The 15906-nt window shown below is 33.3% G+C and overlaps 1 protein-coding gene across 1 annotated transcript in view; it reads left to right on the top strand.

The window, feature by feature from the left end:
- LOC129220910 (guanylate cyclase 32E-like) overlaps positions 1 to 15906 on the top strand; it is a 126739-nt gene that overhangs the window by 51803 nt on the left and 59030 nt on the right. The window contains 5 exon segments of the mRNA XM_054855344.1: positions 3385 to 3531; positions 12363 to 12518; positions 12521 to 12537; positions 12966 to 13101; positions 13257 to 13481. Of these exon segments, the coding sequence (XP_054711319.1) occupies positions 3385 to 3531; positions 12363 to 12518; positions 12521 to 12537; positions 12966 to 13101; positions 13257 to 13481 (681 nt within the window).

Genomic DNA, 15906 nt, shown 5'->3' with positions numbered 1-15906 from the left:
TTTGTGAAGGTATAAGTTGATGAATACAGTTGATGTGCCTTTTGCAATATTTTGAAGCTAATCTTTGTCTATGTAAATTTGCTTAAAAGCCTAACAATAGTTAAACTTTATTAAGAAAAATGTCAGCCATGCGTTTAACTAGCATTAACAAAAACATGAGAAGATGGGAAAAAGTAAAATTCATATTTTGAAGTGCTATGAATGTATTAATCATGATAGAGCAAAAATAATATAGGTTTCGTGATTTTGTAATGAGCATACAAAAATAACATAGATGCTAAGTCATGAAACATGTCCAATGTCGAATTGCAGTGAAAATACTTACTTTGTTAAATTGATACCTGTGTGTTATTTTTTTTTCTTTTCAAGTCTCCAAGAAAAAACAAATGCTTACTTTGAAAACTTAATTATTTTTTTAGAAGTTATTATGCTGTCAAAATTTTGACAAGTTAGACACGAAAAATTTCCTATGTATTCTTCTTAGACATTTTAATCTGAATCTACTCGAATCAGGAGTCTTCATTAAGCATACAAGACACAGTTCCACACCATTGCTTTGTGAATAAATACGAGGCATTCTTATACTCATATCATATCTTAAGTCACATATCATATCTCAACATACATATCATATCTTAACTCACAACGCGTCTCTTAATAATTAAGCACCAAATAAACTGGCCCAAAATGCAGAATATTAGTATCTGAAAAGGCCACATATCTTTAGCAGCATACTAAAAGCTGCTAACATTATGAGCCACAAAATTTAACACGATGTAATTTGGTCAAATGGCGTTTTTAAAACTATTTGTAAAAAATATTACATCCGCAATAACGGTCTAATTGTCATATATATTTCAACGATTGATTTTTAACAATTCGCAAAAAGTAGCATCAAATTTTATAAACAATAGGGTTTTCCATTTTTTTAATATTTTTGTATGTCTACTAGATAGAAGAAAGTTTTAAATTCATGGAAATTTTCAAATTTCAAGTTTTGACGGTGTGTTGAATGCATTTCAACCTTTTTCTGAAATTGTCTGTGTCTATGTGTTCATATGTGAGTGACCTTTTTTTGTTGTCGATCTAAAACAAGAACTGGAACTACGTTTGGTGCATATAAGTTGTTCCCATACGAATTGACGTTCATTTGTTTTTGGTGACAGTTCCTCAGAGGGGGATAAAGCAATCTAACGCTTTTTCAGCTATGCGTGTCTGCTATGCGTCAAGAAATGTCGGGTGGAACCAAACAAAATTTGGTCACTATCTTAACACAAAAGAGTACAAGTGCTGATTCATCTTTGGTTCCAATAGCTTAAAAAGGGATGCAGCAATTGAACGTTTCTTCTGGTTATTTGTGACTGATATATCTCGAGAAGGAAAAAAAACTTAATCACACAAAAATTATACGCAAGATAGAACTTTGAGTGAATAAAACCTGCTCTAATGTTGGCACCAATCGCTCAGCTGGGAGTGGTGCATTGGAACGTTCTTTGTTGTTCATCTTCGAGTTATCTCAGGATGCAATGCTACGTTTTAGATGATATTTTGGAATAAATGCGGACCTAGGCGGAAACAGGAGCTGATTCAACCATGTCGCTAGTAGAATCGAGCTTATTTTGGCAATCATTTGCTCGAATAACTACATTTTGAACAATAAAACAATTAAAAAAAACTCATATTACAATGTTCTTTGCTCGAGAAAACCTTTCAAGCTCATTATTTGTTGGCAAATGACCTAAAAAAATCTCATGCATTTAAAATTCATATTATTAGTACACGCTTTTATCTAATTCATGGTATGAATTTTCCGTACTACATCAAATAAGGGAAAAAAAAATCAACTATTTTCAACACAATGCTCCTAGAATGTGTATAGAATAAGACAGAATATAAAACCAAAAATAAATGTTTATGTCACATAAGAGTAATAACAAAAATCCTCTTGTTAAAAAATTCAGAGTGTTTTCTTGACTAATAATAAAGCTCTGTCTCTGGATATCTGTATCTCTGTCTGGATGTCTGTTATGCGCATATCGCCTAGACCGTTCGATCAATTTTCATGACATTTTGGTTCGTAGTATAAAAGTGAGCACCTCGATGCGATTTTTCGGAAATTCGATTTTGTTCTTTTTCTATTTCAATTTTAAGAATATTTTACCGAGCAAATTATCATAACGCTGACAGATAAACTACCATAACGTGGAATAGCAAGCGATCATGGACGAGCAAATGAACATAGCAAATTGGCGAGAAATTCATCATCCATTACTTGCAAATATACAGGCAAACCAAATGAACCTTTTAATGTTCTACTACAGGCAAAGCGGTGCGGGCACCACTAGCCTTTAATAATCTCAACGAGCGCTAGGATAAAGGGCTCTAAAGTTCTAGCGTTGCCCTTGAACTAATAAATAAATGACTTTAAAAAAGAGGTTATTTTGCGTGTAAAGTAGCAAGTGGAAAAGAAGCAAAACTTAGCTCAAATAAAAATCATTCAAAAGCAAACTCTAAAAATGCCAAAAAGGGGCAATCAAACTTTGGAAAAAGAAGAAAGAAGGAAAGAAAAAAACATTTAGTCTCAAAGACATTATCAAAAACTCCATATTTACTTCAGAGGAAACGAGAAAATCAATCTGCAAATGCCGGACACTGATAAGTCAATGTTTTCTGTTTATTGATCACTCGTGCGCATATGTGCCGCATATATATAGTGCTGTATCATTTTCTCTACCCGACCTTTCGATATCTTAATAAGGACATCAAATTCCTAATAATGTCAATCATAGTTTTTTGGGCTATAGTTTACTTTTCTAGGACTAGCAAGTCACAGAAAAAAATGACGCTACATAGCTACATTTTTCACTTTGAATTCGCAAACTACATAAATTACTGTAAAGTAAAATCTCGCAATTTCGGCAAGCTCTTTTCTATTAAAGGTTTCTACTTTCTTGCCTGTTGAAAACAAACTGCTTTTTGATAACGCTTTCTTATCAGTTAGGCTTTCTGATTACGATAAAGTTTCGATCAAGCGAATTTTGGCCATATGACACAGAAAAATGGGTGCCGGCCTTATTCATCTGAATCACTTATTTTATCGCATCTATACCTTAACCGTTGGTGACAAGCAAAGAATGATCAATGACAAATCCTCAAGCTTTTTTTTTGTTTTCAGCATCTCTATATACCAGATTAACGTTTTCAAAAAAATACAATTTCATGAGCAACCACTCGCCGAAGACCAACAGACCAACACAGTAATACACGATCGTTCCAAGAACTAGGTTGCCATGCTTACATGTTTTTTTATTAAATTTAATGTATGATGATTTTCAAATTTACTGACACAAGATAACGACAGAAAAATACTTTTTTTTTTTTCAGTTTACATTGTATTAGGATATTACTTTGAGCATCTCGGTTTGATGGTAAGCTTGCAAAAACGAGGTCTGTTGGACAACGGAGAGTACTATGTTGTTGGAGTAGATATTGAACAATATGAAATTCAGAATCCACGACGATATTTGAAAGGTTAGTATTTTTATTCAAAATGAAATGTAACAGCAAAGAAACAATAAAAAGGATGCAGTGTCATATATCTAAATGAAATATCAGGATATCCCATCGCAAAACGGCCATTGTGTTCTTCCCGTTACAGCTCATTTATTTTATCGAAAATAATAATTTAATTGTATGAGAGAAGAGTGGCGATGTGCTAAATTCTTCTTCTTAAGAAATCAGAAAAGAAATTGCAATGACATACTCAAAAAGAGTTGAAAAAAAAGGAGAAATGTTCTTTACTTTTAGAATTCATTCTTTTTAATGACTTATAGTAGCTGCTACTAGTGAGACAAAATGGCGGTTTTAATTTTTTTTTTTTTTGTAATAGTCAAGCAATGCGTTTCGGCGTGCAATTTTACGATTTCGTATAGTGATCACCATAAAAAAACAGCAATATTCAGATTATTTATAAACGTAAAGGGAAAATGCTTGAAGACACACAGGAAAACTGTTTAAACTGTTGCTGTAAGATAACAATAATGCTAAATAAAACTCATATTTTAAAGGATATTTTTTTAATGATTCAATTAACTTTTAGCATTTTTTTTCACACATTCTAGTTACGTTTAGAAAGTGCTGCTTAATCTTGCAACCCGGAGGCTGGAGTTGATGCAGTGCCGGTTTTGACACATTTATGAGTTTAGAATTAATAAATAAAAGGGTAATTTCGTTATGCTTTACATATTACTGAATTTACAAGCTCTCTTCTTGCTTGTTTTTGTTTACAATCACATTGAAGCTTTTTCAAATTATTTCGTTACGAAAACGCGGAAAATGTTAAAAACGGTGAATAAGTAACACAAATAAAGTCCAAATTTTTGAAAGATGAAATCAAATGTTTTTAACCTTTTTCAGTTTTTTTCTTTGTATTAAGTGCTAGTTTAGCTTAAATTCCTAAGTACTTTAGAAAAAATATATATAGATGGAAAAGTCCTGTTAAAAATATATAGGGTCTGGTGGGGTAAAGTGGTCATAAAATCGCAGGTTTTCAACTTAGGTGGAGAATAAATACAATAAATTTTTTAAACACTTGAACTTTTTTTATTATTATTTTACATTGCATTATTAAAGAACACGGTGCATTGAATTTCAGGAAAAAAATATTGATTTAAGTAGTTTTATAACATTTTCTTTTCCCTTTGTATTTATGACCACTTTACCCCATGGGGTGGGGGAAATGGTCATAGCATGGGGTAAAGTGGTCATAGTTAAAAATAGATGCAAAAAACCGTTACAAATAACCCTAATTTTTGTATATTTAGGTTATTTTTATAGTTGCAAGTACAGTGAAACCCCTCTATTACGGACACTAACGGGACAAACTTTTTTGTCCGTAAGAGAGGGGTGTCCGCTTTACAGAGATTTTTTTAATTTAATTAACTTTAGTTATTTGTTTATGTTTTTTGAAATCTTAAATGAAATATGTGTGAATTCTACTCTTTCATATGCATAGATTTTTTTTAATTTACTAGTTTTTACCAACATATACATAATAAACAATTATTTTATCAGGTTAAATTCAAATATTACAGTTTTGCACACTCAAAGAGATTTAAATAACAGGTTCGCATAAAAATTACATACCTAATTTGTACTTTTAAAAAATTGTTCGATTGATGTCTGTTGATATGTTTTGATCGATGAAAGTCTTTCATTTTCGAAATGTATCTTAAGTTCTTGTACCAAGTCTAGTCCTTTAGGATCGTTGTGTTTAATTGAAAATTCCCTGAGTCCATCTAATACGCTTAAAGCTTCGTTAACATTTTTAATTGTTTTAACGTCTTCTTTTACGGACAGTTCATCTTCATCGTCATCCTCAACTGTATGATCTTCGTTAATTTCGCGCACTATGCTTGCAATTTCTGTTTCGCTTTCTTCAGTGAAAACTTGGTCGTCGATGGGAGCATAGTCTTCAGCGGTCACGTTTGTGAACCCTGCTTGTTGCATTAACGACTGCAAATCGGATCCATCATTGTCACAATCAACTTCGTTGTCAATTTCCTCTGTGGCAGATCCTTTTTTGAATCCAACGCGATTAAAGCAACTTACTATTGTTTCTTTTTTAACTTCCTTCCATGCGTGCTTAACCCAGCTGATTGCATCTAACACATCAATTGTTTTGGACAATTCGCTACTTGTTTAGTTTCTTCCATTTTATTGATTAAATGCTTCATAACTAGTTGTCTGTATTGAATTTTAAATGCCTGAATTATCCCAGCATCCATAGGTTGGCATTTCGATGTTGTGGTTTGCTGGCAAGAAGACTATTTCTATATTTTTCAAGTGAAAGTCTTTGGGATGGGAGGGCGCGTTGTCCATAAAAATAACAATATGCATTTTTTCTCTCCCCAACTTCTTATCAAAAGTTACAAGCCAATCAGATATGACACTGGTTGTCATCCACGCTCTTCTATTTGAATACCAGTCTACAGGTAATTTTTTTATATCCAGTCCTTTAAAACACCAAGGTCTGGCTGTTTTTCCGATGACAACTGGTTTTAATTTTGTACCATCCATGCTGGCACCGAACAAAACTGTTAAGCGTTCTTTGGAGATTTTGCCACCAGAGCAGTTTTCTTTCCGTAAAGTTAAGGTTTTATCTGGCAGAGCTCTATAAAACAAACCGGTCTCATCAATGTTATAAATGTCACATGGCTCGTAATTTTCAATCAAACTAGGCACTTTCTCAAACCATTTCTCGCAAACGTCAGCATCCACATCCATGGATTCACCACATATTTTTTTAAAAACGGTATCATGTCTCGTTCGAAAACGATCTAACCATCCATTGGAAGCTTTGAAATTTTCCATACCCATTTCAGTAGCTGCTTCTTTCGCCTTTTCTTGTAAAATAGGGCCAGAAATCGGAATATTTTTGCTTCTTGCGGACACAAACCATTTAAACACAAATTCATCCACTGCAAGGGCATTACTTTTAGGAAAATCTTTTTTCTTCTCTTGGTTTCCATTTATGAACCATTCTTTCTTAAACTTCTCTTTTCCTTTTAATATACAGCAAATTTGTGTGCGTCCCACACCAAACTTTTCAGCAATGTTCCGTATTCCAATTTTATTTTTTTCTGCGAAATCTATAACTTCAATTTTTTCTTTAAGAGAAAGAGTACGACGCTGACGATGAGTATTCAGAGCCATTTCAATGAGAACGATGAAACAACTGAATGCTTTTACCCTTAAGTTTACTTTATGATATTGCATTGGCTTTACTTTTACTCTCTATAAAATATTTTTGTTAGATGGCGCGTCAACTCGGCTCCACTTAGACACAACACGCCTGCTTGTTAGTCATCTGAAAAGGAACAAGGCAACGGGGGAGGGTGGGGGTATACAGACAGAAACTTGCAGAATAATCATTTTCTCTTTTCTTTTCTTTTATTTTTGACGATTTGATGATGTTTTTTGGAATGAAAAAATGCATTTCGGTGTCAAGCTGAAAATTTTTTGCTACGCAGTAGATGCAAAGTAAAATTGCAAAGAAATATTTTTTTTTATCTCCGTATAAGCTGGTCGACTTTGCATTAAATGAAGCCTTTCAATGGAGTAGCTATTTAATTCTCAAGTTTTAAATACTATCCGCAAAAAAGGATATATCAATGTAAATGACTTCGAAAAGGGTGTCCGTGTCCGTATTTGAGGGTGTCCGTACGAGAGAGGTTCCTTATACATTAGGTTTAATGTCTCTCTGCCGGGGAATTAAAAACTGTCCGCATAAGAGGGGTGTCCGCATTAAAGGGGTGTCCGTTAGGAGGGGTTTCACTGTATATATACGAGTATATGCGGGTATACACGAGTATACTATATGTGTCATGTAGACATGAGTAAACATGTTCATATATGAATAGATAAAAGTATACATCAGATACATGCATGCACGTGCCTACTTAAGTATATACGTGCATACACGAGTATATGAGCATGTATACTTGATTACCTACAGGAGTGAATACGTGTCACATGTATATGCGAGTATATACGCGTATAAACGAACATCATATGCGTGTTTGCACGTATCTCGAGTACATACGTGCATACCTGAGTATATACGTCTATAGTCGACGCATATATAAGTGTGTATACATACTTATACGAGTATACACGAGTTAATTCGTGGATATATCCAGTGCGTGATTGTACGTGTCTACTCACGTGTGTATACATATGGTAGCACGAGTATATACGTATGTTTACGTGTAAACACGATTATATACCTGTTAGACGTATATACGTGCATTTACGTGTATACACCAGTACATGTATCCAGGTATATCCACGAGTATATCCGCTAATGTACATTAATGCTTACAGAATGAATCCCAGATCTTGAACAAAATCTAAGTGGTGTGAAAGGGGAGGATAAGCAGCAAAGAATCATAGGGAACTTGTTTCGCTGACGCGCTACATGCACACAAGGTGTCAGAAACTGATGTTAGCAAAACAGGTCACAGAATTGTTACACAAAGATGATCTTAGCCGACAATTTAGTTTTTAAAAAAATATTTAGAGCAGTTGTTGACAGTTACTGCCTGTAGTAGCTCTAATACATGCATCGCAACAAAGGCGCAGCGACTGATGAAAATTTTTCAAAAGTCTCGTAATTGCAACAGAGTGATTGCGATGCATGTATTAAAGCTGCCGGTCGCAAATTTCCTCAATCACTTTAAAACTTTCTTAAAACCTAAAATGTTGTGTAAAATTATCTTTGTGTAATAAATTTGTGACCTGTTTTGCATCCCTCAGTTTCTGGCTTTGCGTGCATGTAGCGCGTCAGCGTTGAGTTTGTGTCCATATGTTTCTTATGATTCTTGCTCTTATCTTCTCGTCTAATACCTTTTAATAATTTGCCCAAGAGTTTAGACTCACCCTGTATATCATTGCTTGTATGTAAGTGTCTACTCGAGTACGTACGCGTATATACGTGTCTCCCTGAGTATATAAGTGTTCGTATATATACGAGTAGAAGCGGGTATATACGTGTATAGTCGAATGTATATCTGTATAGATAAAAAATACTTGCAGATACATGTTTATTGGTGCATTTATGTGAATGCGTATATATACGTGCCTACACGAGTATATGCGTATACATACGCATATACTTGTATATTTAACCCTGTTTATTTTAAAAACAATACATATTAAGTGAAATTAATAGTTAATTTATATCTGCCTTATACTTAAAGATAAGTGACTTAAGAAGAACAATATTCGTTAAGCCTAATATTATGACCACTTTACCCCATCTTACTTAAATTGTTCTATGAAATTATTCAAAATATATTCAGCTAACTGCTAATGAGTAAGAGTTTTTGAGACATGTAGGAAGCTTTCTGTGCAGTCAATCTGTTCATAATTCTAACAAACAAAATTTCTCATGGAAGTTAAAAAAGGTGTTTAGATTTTAAAAAATTTCATATTTACACAAAATATTTCTTTTTATCAAATAAAATTTTGCCATTTTTAAAATTTTGTATTTAAAATGTAGTTTTTAAATGCACTACTCTAAAATAAAATTTTCACATTCATTCGAACATTAATTTCCAAGCTATAGCCATTTATTTGAATTATGACCACTTTACCCCATTGACCACTTTCCCCCACCAGACCCTATAAAATAAATAAATATAGTTGGAGAAAAATATTCATTGACATGTTTTTGTTTTTGCTGTTCTCTATTTAATCGCAGCTAATTTAATGCATTTGAAATATTAATCTTCATATCATTTTTGAACAATAAGTTAACCTTCTCATCAAAGTTCTTAAACTTTGAAGATAAGTTAACCATTGAATCATACGCAATAAAGTTATAAGATGTGCTCACATTAAAAGAAAGACAATATAAATTTTAAAAAATGCCATTATCAGAATATAAAGATATTACCATGGACGTCGTAGTGTAGGTTTCATCGTTTCAGTAGCATATTACATTCATTGCAGTAGAAAGATCGTGTTTGATTCTTGATGAAATCTTGCACAGTTTCATTTACTTCGACTTCCGAATGCTAATTTTAAACATGTAATGCTCTCGTAAGTGCATAAAGGTGAAGGGGTCGAAAGATTTTTAAATCTGCATTGTTCGGCAGGTGCGTAAAGTGTTCTCAACAGAATTGGTTGAGAATTGGGGATTACTTGACCCGATGACCTTGGAAAAGTTCGACACAGATTGCATCATTTCCAAAAAACTTGGGCATCTAATTTAAAGATAATTAATTTCAAATTTCATCGCCATTGATGTCACTATTTAACCCATAGATGTCTGCAATCCGTTTACCCTCCGCAATCAGAAGCTGTACTTCCGCGTGTCGTGGACTACAGCCTTATTGACTTATACCTTTTAAGGCATTTGAAACAGTTTGTAAATCGTAATAACCCTAAAACTTTACCAGAAAACTAAACACAAGATGGCGTGACATGATCGTTGCATTTTTCCAAAGCATACTGCAGTCTACGGAAGATGTGCTATCTCAAAATTCCAGAAGGTATATGAAAATTATAGCCGTCTAGTGGAAAATGTTTGAATGCAAAATTGTTTTAAAATCAATCGTAGATGTACAATAAAGTGTTAAACATAAAAGTCACCCTTCTTGGGTGAATGTTTAAAGACTTTTTTATTCGCTCAAACAAATTGACATTCTTTCATTATATTGTGCATAAAATTTCGTTGATTTCTGAGCAATAGTCTCACCGATATCAAATTTTAAAGTTGGGTTGTTTAAATGTGGACACACTGTATATCACGACTAAACTTTCGAATAACTATCGCTGTCGCCACCAGGTTTCATAGTTGAACGCTTTACTTATTATATCCCTTTGGTTTGGGGTCAAAATTTCGCTGCCAAAACTTCGCCGATCCATTATTTCTTGTGGTCAAAACTTGGCATGGTCAAAACTTCGCGTTGTCAAAACTTCGCGTGGACAAAACTTCGCGCGGACAAAACTTCGCGTGGACAACACTTCGCCGATTCATAACTTCACGCGTCTAAAACTTTGCCGATCCATAACTTCGTGTGTCTAAAACTTCGCCTGTTCAGAACTTCACGTGGGTAGAACATCGCGCATTCATAACAGTGAACTTCCATAACCATATCAAATAAACTTAGTTAACAAGTAAAAATGTGTGTCTTTTTTGAGGGGAGGGGGAGGAAATATTGTTCAATGATTTCCAGGCACGCATTAACACACTGTATAGCAAACTAATTTTTCATAATGAATTACTTGATTGTAAATTAATTGTGTAAATCCTTAATGAATTTTAAGTATAGCAAGTTATTGAAGTAATAAACGGATTTAAGATTAATTGATCACTTTTCCAAAACAAGTAATTGGCTTTATAATAACAATTTAATGTTATATAGCTAACTAACAGAAAAATTTTTGATGATTAAAAATTTTGTATTTCGATTTAATTTTTTTCGCCATTTATTCCTAATAGTATTTTAAAACTAGTTTTTTCAAAACCTTTTAGTAAAATTCAGAAGCGATCTCCTCCCCTCCTCTCCCAACTTGCTTTCACCGGTGTTATTCATAATTCGCTCGCCTCTCCATTCGAGCGAGAAATGAAATGATCGAAAACTGTTTTCAAAAATTTAAATCCGTATTATGTGGAGAAGATGTTCTATGATATATGGATTCATGAAAAAATAAAATAGAAAATAAAATTTTAAGTTAAGAACTGCCACAAGAGAGATGAATTCAGAAATTTGAGGTTTTTATAGCAAAAAGTAATCTTAAATAAATTTTAACATAGAGTATATAAGGATAAAGTTGGAACTTTTATTACTAGTCGTCATAATGGAATTGTCTTTATAATTTGTGGTCGTTATAACGAGCGTCGACTGTTTGTGTAATTTAAAGATTCTTTTTCACATTAAATTTAAAATAATTTTATTTTAAGCAATTATATTTCAGATGCGAAAAATAATACACAAAGTTTTGTCTGTGCAAAGTTTTGTACGCACGGAACTTTGATTGCGCAAAGTTTTGTACGCACGGAACTTTGATTGCGCAAAGTTTTGTCCAGACGAAGTTTTCTCCAGGCAAAGTTTTGTCCACCTCGAAGTTTTGACCGTGCGAAGTTTTGACTAAGCGAAGTTTTGACCGCGAAGTATTGTCCGGCGAAGTTTCGGCCGCGAAGTTTTTGACCCATTACCCATTCCTTTATATCACTTTTCGGTGGCGCTGTTCAAAACAGCAGTCTTTCTGACGCACGTGTCCACTTTTCATTTCTAAATTCATATAGTTGCTTCTCAGGCTTTGCCTAGCAATAAAATATTACCTGTTATTGGCTGATGAATTTGTCTTGGTAATAGTCAAAAAGTTTGACAGAACATTTTCAGAAATTTTTGATAAAGTGTAGATACTTCTCTCATATCTAAAAACTATACAAGTTATTTAAACATGGACCATTCAATAAAAAATTCTATGGTGTAATAATTAAAATTAAGCGAAAAAATATTTTCTTAAGTTTGTATACATTCTTTCTAGTGTGTATACAGGGCTTTTTTGGGTTGGAAGTTAATTATATTTGCTAGATTATCCAGTTTTTAAATACAGCTTGGGAAAAAAAGAGCTCCTGTATTTTTTTTTCTCAGTGTTATTTTTCCAGAAGCTAAACTTGGTGTGTGTAGAGGGGGGAGGGAGGGAGAAGGTTCTATCCAAGTCTATTTCCGCCCAGAAGTGGGATCTTGCTCATTGTACGCCTCCATTAAAATATATTTCTAAAGCGCAATAACGGTTTGATTTGTAATTTTTTACATTATTTTGATTGTTTGCTTACTTTTTTTAAGGTCTTCTGCGAGATGAAATTGAAGAAGTGGCAAAAAACGCTTTTCAGTCGTACATAGGTATTGTTGGAAGTCCACCGGTTGGGTTTGAGGATTTTACAGTAAAGGTCAACAAATATATGCAGTTGCCTCCCTTCAATTTTCCTAACCCAGTCAGTAGGCTGGTGGCATGAAACGAGTAAGCATCATTCAAAACACTTATTTTTTTTATTATTGCCCTCGAAAAAAGTATATGTTTGGACAGTATGTTATGCTTAAAAGCATATATATATATATATATATATATATATTATATATATATATATATATATATATATATTATATATATATATAATATATATATATATATATATATATATAAGTGTTCTAAGTTTTTATGCTCTAATGAGTCTAAAGTATTTTAATGATAAATTATCTACTATTCATCCAAGACTCAGTAATCGTAGTATAAACTGTTTCAGGCAACACTAGCAAATTTAATTAATTTCCAAGAGGGATTATTTTAATAGTTACCGTTTAGTTAAAATTTTGTTCAACTAAGAGCACTTAATTAATAGTAAACTTGAAGCGTGCCGTAACGTACTTGATTCATCTTTGCATTTTTAGGTACCAGCAGAAGGAGCGTATTTGTACGATGCAGTCTATGTGTACGCAAGGGCGTTAAATGAATGTCTACTTCATAATGATAATCCACTTGATGGCAGAGGTATTATGAAATATATTATAGGAAGAACATATTTCAGTAAGTACAATTAAGTATAGATGCACATTTTATTTTTTCGATGAAATTTCTATGTGCTATCCTCTGTATATATTTGTTTGTTATGCATCGTGTGTTAAACTCTATATCTATTTGTTTGTTATACTTTACATATATTTTTGTTTTTTTAATTGGAGGTGCGATGGGCTACATGGTATACATGGACGAGACAGGAGACGCAGAAGGCAATTACACATTAATTGCGAGAAAAGCTATTCCTGGCATTGAAGGAGAGTACGGCTTGTATCCCGTTGGTGTGTTTCAACTGCATGAAAACAGAACATCTATGCCTGTAAATCCTTTCTTCTACACACAGCATTATCCTACTTCTATTAAGAAAAAGTTAATGTATAAATGCATGCGTAAAAACAGGCTTAAACTCGATTAAAATTTATATATATATATATATATATATATATATATATATATATATATATATATATATTATATATATAATATATATATATATATATATATATATATATATATATATATATATATATATATATATATATATATATATATATATATATATATATATATATATGGGGTGGACTGCCTAACTTTGATCCAGTTGGTAAAAGAATACTTTGGCCCACCCTCTGTAAATTAAAAAAGTTAAATTAACCAGTACCGGATCTCGATTCTTCTGAATCAAGCAAAAACATTGAACTACCGCTAATTTTTATTTTCCTTTAAGTTTCTAAATCAAGCTTTAAAGTTCTAAAAGAAGAAAATTGTGAAATGTAAAATAAAGCCAACTCTGAAACATTTTTTATGGGTCTTCAAAGAAGGAAACCTATGGTTGTACGTCGAAAAAGGCACATCTTTAGGCTTCTATAGTAACAACATAGGAAGAACACGAAAAAAGGAAGGAATCAGGAAAATTTCCCCGGAAATTTTTGGAATCGGTTGATCTATATAGGCATAAGGAGAAAAGAATTGGGAGAAGGGGCTCTATAGTTCCCTCCCAAGCGATATTTCCAAAATTAATGTCAAAAATCGCAATTTTACAGTTTTCGGTAACGTTGAGGAGAGCGAAAAAAAGGGTTCCCCACGTTATTTATTTTTTTTTTTTTTTAACTTTTTTTTCATAATTCAAGTCTAAGTCTGTAAACAATAGAATGTCAAGGTCTCTTCCCAGAAATTCTTCGAAATGGGAAGATTTAGAAATGCAATTTTAGGTTACCCTTGGTAAAATTAATGGAACAGGGAAGCATCGGGAGCTCTTTACGAAAACGTTTCGACTTCGAACTATTACAAGAACGCAAAACTATCATTGGTCACATTTGAGAGAAGAGGAGGCTCAGTGATCTCATTTGGAAGCATTTAAAAACTGAAGTATTACTCTACCCAATTTTAAACTACATTTAGTTACTATAGGGAAACCAGCAACTCTCTTACGGAATTTTTCGACATTGAAATTTTAAAAACATAATCTTATAACATGTTTGAAAACACTGAAAGGAAAGGGGACAGGTTTACCGAGTGTTTCCCCCAAGATTTTTTGGGGTGCGCCGTGCCCTTCATCTTTTAAGCTGACCTTTAACCCTTGACTTGATCAACCCTCCTAGCTCCTTAAAAAGTTTAACAAAAGCGACATTTTTTTACGAAATGTAAAGATTCACATAAACCTGTCCTTGAAACGTCCCTCTCTCGTTTCAATAACTTATCCACAAGAATCTGATTAGAATATATCTGAATGTTTTTTGCATTACCTTTAAAACGAAACATCAAAAAGCTTTTCAATATTTTAAAAATAATTACTTTCGAAAACTCTTGAAGTTTGTATGTACCTAGAAAACCAAAAAGTAAAAGAAGCACCTTTTGTGTTTTCCAAAACTTCTCTTAACAAAATACTCTTTTATCTGAAAGCGCACAGCCCTTTTTTTGATCTGGGGGAAACGTTTGTACCCTCGGGGCATTTTTTTCTGAAACCGAAATCAGTTTTAGGCTATAGTGCGGATGATAGGGTTACGGCGCTCTCCCTCGAAAATTTCAAAAAGAGAAATTTTAAGCTTTCTTTAGTGACTTTAAAGAAGTGGTGAAGGGGCAATTTTTCGATATTTAAATCTGGAAAACACAATTGAGGACCTTGATGCAAGAACAAGGTAAGTCCACTCACTCATTTTTGGTATGACAGACAAATAACATCAGTGTCTGGTAGAAAGGTTAATATCTTTCCCAACTTATTTACTAGCAAGCAGAGGTTTTATCTTACATTTGTGTCCCGTTGTTACAGCAATCGGAACATCTATACTATCGGCCACACGCAAAAATGAATTAAAAAAAAGGTTTGAACTAAACTGGTTCTTGCATCTAAGTTCTAAAATGTAGAAATAAGACTATCGTTGGTGACTTTAGAACTACAAAGGGACCTCATGCCTGAAATACCTTAGGTACCCCGTTAAGTATTAATCTGGACCTGATTACAACTAATGTTGCTCAAAAAAAAAGGAAGAAAAGAAAAGAAACCTTGCTCTCCCCCCCCCTTCCCTGGAAATCAGTCCTAATTCCGTCTATGTTCAGGAGCTCTCTCTTCTAAGTCAAAATTTTGTTCTGTTTCCGATTCAGTTTATCGTAGTCCAGACTTGCTTTGCCGTAGGCGATTCTGAGATGAAAATACTCATATAACGATAATTTACAACAGACGGGCCTCCCTCTATCTTGTTTACCCCTATGTCCCTATATATATTTCACCCCTCATTCAAAAAAATCTCGGACCTCCTTCCGGCTTGGAACTGGGCCAACGGTAGGTGTCCCTATCAACACTCCAAAGCATGGTCC

The sequence above is a fragment of the Uloborus diversus genome, chromosome 4, assembly GCF_026930045.1.
Source record: "Uloborus diversus isolate 005 chromosome 4, Udiv.v.3.1, whole genome shotgun sequence".
In the NCBI taxonomy this organism is placed as follows: Eukaryota; Metazoa; Arthropoda; class Arachnida; order Araneae; family Uloboridae; genus Uloborus; species Uloborus diversus.
Note: the sequence above shows the minus strand (reverse complement) of the source record. Positions and strands in the feature narration are given on the sequence as shown.